This window comes from Montipora capricornis, chromosome 11 (genome assembly GCF_036669925.1).
Source record: "Montipora capricornis isolate CH-2021 chromosome 11, ASM3666992v2, whole genome shotgun sequence".
Classification (NCBI taxonomy): domain Eukaryota; kingdom Metazoa; phylum Cnidaria; class Anthozoa; order Scleractinia; family Acroporidae; genus Montipora; species Montipora capricornis.
In genome coordinates, this window is record NC_090893.1 from 8,866,247 (window position 1) to 8,871,246 (window position 5,000).

The window sequence follows — 5,000 nt, forward strand, 5'->3', positions numbered from 1 at the left end:
TGAGAAGGAGAAAGGAATTTTTCCACCGAATCTAACCAACCTTCTTGAGAAGGAAGATCAATAGGTTCATTAGAAAAGATACTTGAATAAAACTGCAAGTGCGCACGCTCGATTTCTTTACGTGTCAAAACCTTGACATCGTTAGAATCTAGAATGGAAGTGAGAATATTACGCTCAAAGCGCTCGCGCTCAAGTTTAATGAAAAAACGAGTAGGGCCTTTCTCCCTCTTCAAGCCACTGAACTCTGGAGCGAACCTTAGAGCCATCCAACTCTTTCAAGGTTAGGGCCTTCAGTTCACTTTGGAGCTCGGAAATTTCAGGGCTAACCGGCAAATCACCAGAAGTTAATTTAAGCTTAAGATCAATGATGCGATTAACCACAACAACGCGCTCGTGCGAGAGCTCCCGGCGCATATTCTCTGAAAAATATATAATTTGTGAACGAATTAATAGAACGCTTAAAGAAATCCCACCACGACTTGACTGAAGGAAAGTGTTGCAGACAACCAGAAAGATCATCAATGCAGGTTGTAATATATTTACAAAACGCACTATCATTCAAAAGCGAGTTACTGAATTTCCAAATACTAGGACCACGGGAATTATTCCAAGAGGACTGGATAGAAAGATAAATAAAATCATGATCGGAAAAAGGTCATATCAAGCCGGGAACCGATAGAAAAATCAGAATTAAACCAGGTGCGCTGACGCAACCTTGGATGGAACTTACGCCAGGCATCTGACAAAGAAAAAGTCGAACGAAAAACAGTATGATATTTAGCAGGAACAAAGTTCCCACCAAATTTGTCAAGATGGTGATCAAAGCAACTATAATCACCAGCAATAATAACGGCGTGAGAAGGCAAAAAATATTCGTGCAAATTATCAAAAACCATGACTTTCCTTTCAGTCGGATTAGTAGGCGCGTAAATATAAATTCAATTAATCTTAAGACCATCAATCAAAAACAAGACTGATAACCCTACGAGACACATATCTTTTCCAATTCCTGATTATACCCGAGAAGGAATCAGAAAAGCAAGTTAAAACACCGGCTCGTTGTCCAACAGCGGGAGACCAGAAACAAGGCTTACGCCAGGCACAAAAAAACTTCAGGATCAGTAATAAAGGTTTCTTGAAAACAAAAAACATCGTACGAAGCATGAAGATTATCAATAAGATAATTCTGAAAACCTTTACTGAAACCCCTAGAGTTTAAGGAAACAATTTGAGAATTCATGAACGATCAAGGTTATTAGTCTTCCTACCAGAGCTAACCGGTAAGGGTGTAGTTGACTTACGTGGAGGAGGACCATCTGCAGGGTCCAGCCTAGCAGGCTTACGCTTGGACTCCGCACGTGAAACCAAAGCCCGAACAGAATTCTGAGACGGAGGAGGCGAAACAACAGGACTAACTTCAGAAATTTCCACAGCAGCCAAGGCTTCATCTGAGACAGTAGGAGGAGATTGTGAAGGAACTTCAGCAGCAAGTTGCGAATCATATACAGTAGGCGTGCTAGTAATAACACTTGATGGCGGGGAAGGAACCGGAAAAGGCGCGGAGGGAGGCTCAGGAGATTCGAAGAGAGATTGAGACAGAGAGCTGCGAAGGGTCTGCAGACCGCTGAGAGGAATCTTGAGTAGACTGTTTGGAATGCAAAGGAGACCGCAACGGAGAATCCTGAGGAGCAGACACACCAAAAGAGTACGAAGACGACGATAACGATGACTGCAAAGGAGGCGCAGAAAGTGGAACAGAAGAAGGCAGAAAATCAGAAGGCGGTTGTGAAGAAGAATCATCGGACAAAGGCTAAGACGAGGGAACAGGCGGCGGGCGTTCAGAAACATCAGAAGGAGGTGGAGAACCGGCAGGAGGCACATCAGTAGGAGGATGCAAAGGATGGGACACAGGAGGTGGATCAGGAGCAGGGACGTCAATGTCAGCTAAGGCAGGGCGACGCCAACAGGGCAATCAATGGCATAATGACCATCCTCCTTACAGACGCTGCATTTAGTATCTTCGGTACAGTCACTGAAGGTGTGACCCAGGATAGCAGTCCAGATCTCGTCCCTTCTGCTGAGGACCACGCAGCTGCTTCCGATGGAGAGGAAATGATGGCTTCTGGGGATGATGAGGTTGCTGCACAGGCGGAGTGCCTTCTCCTCCCTCCTGTCCGTCTATGTGTCTGTTTCTGTTGCTCCTGAGTAAGATAAAGGTTTCCGTGAAAGAGTTGATTCCTGTCTGTATTCTGCCTTCGATGCTTTGACGTATAGCGAGTTAATTTCCCTTTCTGATTTGGATATTAAAGGAAAGGAAAGGAAAGAAACTTTTTGTATAAGTGTCTAGTCGTTCTTTATTTAGTCACTTTCACCACGGTTAGGGTTAGGGTTAGGCAGAGAAACAGGCTATGGTGGGGGTCGCACAACAGAGCGAGGCCCCAAATTAAGTGCGCCCTTTCACCCTCCCAACCATGATATACCACAGAAGACATACCACAACACCGGGAACTACATGCCCTACTCTTTGCGACAAGTATGTGGGTTCTTTTACGTCCCACAGGATTATGAACATTGAAGGGTTGTGAGACGGGACCTCCGGTTTATCGTTCTTATCCGAGAAGACTAGAGAGTCTAACCATTTGCAGATGTAATTACAAAGGCAGCACTTTCTCCTCAGTTATTTAAAGACCCTGAGTGTTGGTCCGGCCGGAGTTGAACTCACGACCTCCCGCGTGACAGCCCGGTGCTCAACCAACTGAACCACCTAGCGCTGGAGCACCAATTGCGGACACTGTAAACTGAAATTAACAATTAACACAAATCAAGTCAAATGTTGGTTTTTGAGGAGAGGGGAAACCGGAGTACCCGGTGCAGAGTCGACAACCAACAAACTCAACCCACATATGACGCCGGATCTGGGAATCGAACCCGGGCCACATTGTTGGGAGGCGAGAACTCTCACCACTGCGCTATCCCTTCACCCTGCTAACCTTGTGGATGGTGTGACTGTGAAGAATGGCTTTCCTAGGACCCCGCGTAATTTTCATTACATGCGATCTCCTGTCGTTCGTGTGCCGTGTAAATTTCGACAGAAGAAGAATTCTACGGATTCTGTGGATACTGTTTCAAAGAAATGTTCCAGCCAAGTTTCTGCGAATTCTTCTGTGCCTTCCAAGTGAAGTTATAACATTGCTTACTCTTTGATGGACATTTGGTGGTTTATTTTTTTCACACAGGCTTCTCTTACGAGTCTGTCCGAGTTTTTTTTTAATATTATTTATTTATTTATTTATTTATTTTGCTGTACCTTATTTCTTCTTATGATGATTGTAAATTGGCGTTTTTTATCTTGTGATTAAAAGAGTTTGTGTTTTTCACGAAAAAAAAGCTATCTATGGCTGCTAATTGCTGGGTGAAATGGTTGTGCGCACGCGTGATGAGTTGGCCACACCGGGTTCGTGTTAGGCTGTGTCCCCTTGCTTTTTTTGTTTTTTTTCCTCTCTTGTGCACTGATACATGAAAACTATATTTCTCCCATCCAATTGGAATGGAGAGAATTTTCATTGTATATTATTCAGTAAATGTAAAACTATACGACTCTGAGAAACACTCAAAGTATTAATTTATACGAGAGGCAGAGATTTTTTGGATCAATCCAACTTCTTGATGACTTGTCTTCGGCTGTTTGAGGGGCAAAAAAGTTAACTACTAAAGCTTTGAGGTCATCTTCTGCTAGTGGTTGCTAATGTGGCATCCCTTAGAATTTCATACCATAAGAACTGAGACGAAGTTCTTTCATTCCTCTAAACAATTTAATCAGTTGTCATACATGAAGTTTTGTTAATGTATACTCGTGCAAATATCATGGCATTCCAGGCTATGACCTCTGAGATACGTGAACAATTGATGGTTTGCATCTGACGTCACAGCAGCCATGTTGGTGTACAGAACAAAGCAGTAAAATAAGAAATTAACACATTTCATTAATCGGCGAAAACTGGCTGATTAATAATTAATTAATTTCCCTTTTTTTTTGCCATTTAGAGATTTGATCCAATGCGGTTTACAACTGAAAACACAAAAGACATGTCGCCATATGCATTCATACCATTTTCAGCCGGGCCAAGGTAACATACAGATTATTGTTATGTTTTTTTTTTTGCAACATACATGAGGTCTGCATCCTTCTCCTTTGTATTCTCCGTTTCTTTTTATTATTGTGATGATAATAATGATGGTGATTTTTTTAAAAATGGTCCTGTAACCAGGTGATAGAAACATATTAAGAAATAAGAACGTTACTCTGGTTGAAATTGTATAAGATGATGGCATGCATTTGCGTGATGTTGGCATGCATTTGCCGCACGAATTTCAAAATCTTGCCCTGAGGGACAGAATTCAATAATAATAGACTCTAATTTGGCATACTATAAGAAACGTGTTTTTTGCGAATTATTTTTTCACTTTCCCCTGATGAAGGTTGAAGGTTCAACCGAAACGTTGGGACTTTTAAAACATTGTACATATTCTTATACAATTTCAACCAGAGTAACGTTCTTATTTCTTAATATGAATGATGGTGATGATGGTGATGATGTAAAGAATTGTAATGAGGAGTATTTTATCAGGTTTAACCCTCATGCACATGACGTTTTATCGATGTTTTGATTGGCTATTATGCTCATAAATTATTAATGAGTTTTTGAAGATGAATTAATCCAAACAAAACCAAGAGCCGTAGTATGTATGATAGCTGGAAATATCCATCTAAAGCTTAATTTGTTTGCTTTCCATAAACATAAGTCGAAATACATTTCAATGAAGAATTCATCGCACGTGCTCTCCCTTTCAAATCGACATGGTATTTATTTTTCCCTTAGGAACTGTATAGGACAAACCTTTGCCATGACAGAAGTAAAAACGTCACTGGCAATGATCCTGCGCAAGTGAGTGGTAACTAACATAACACAAGTTTGATGTTAGAGAAAAATATTGCAGTT

At 41.5% G+C, this 5,000-nt stretch overlaps 1 protein-coding gene across 2 annotated transcripts in view; it reads left to right on the top strand.

Moving 5' to 3' along the window:
• Positions 1-5,000, top strand: part of LOC138022815 (cytochrome P450 4B1-like) — a 42,350-nt gene that overhangs the window by 36,110 nt on the left and 1,240 nt on the right. For both annotated transcript variants that reach the window (XM_068869776.1, XM_068869777.1), the window contains 2 exons: positions 4,045-4,127; positions 4,881-4,946. In XM_068869776.1, the coding sequence (XP_068725877.1) occupies positions 4,045-4,127; positions 4,881-4,946 (149 nt within the window). The remainder of the gene's footprint in view (positions 1-4,044; positions 4,128-4,880; positions 4,947-5,000) is intronic.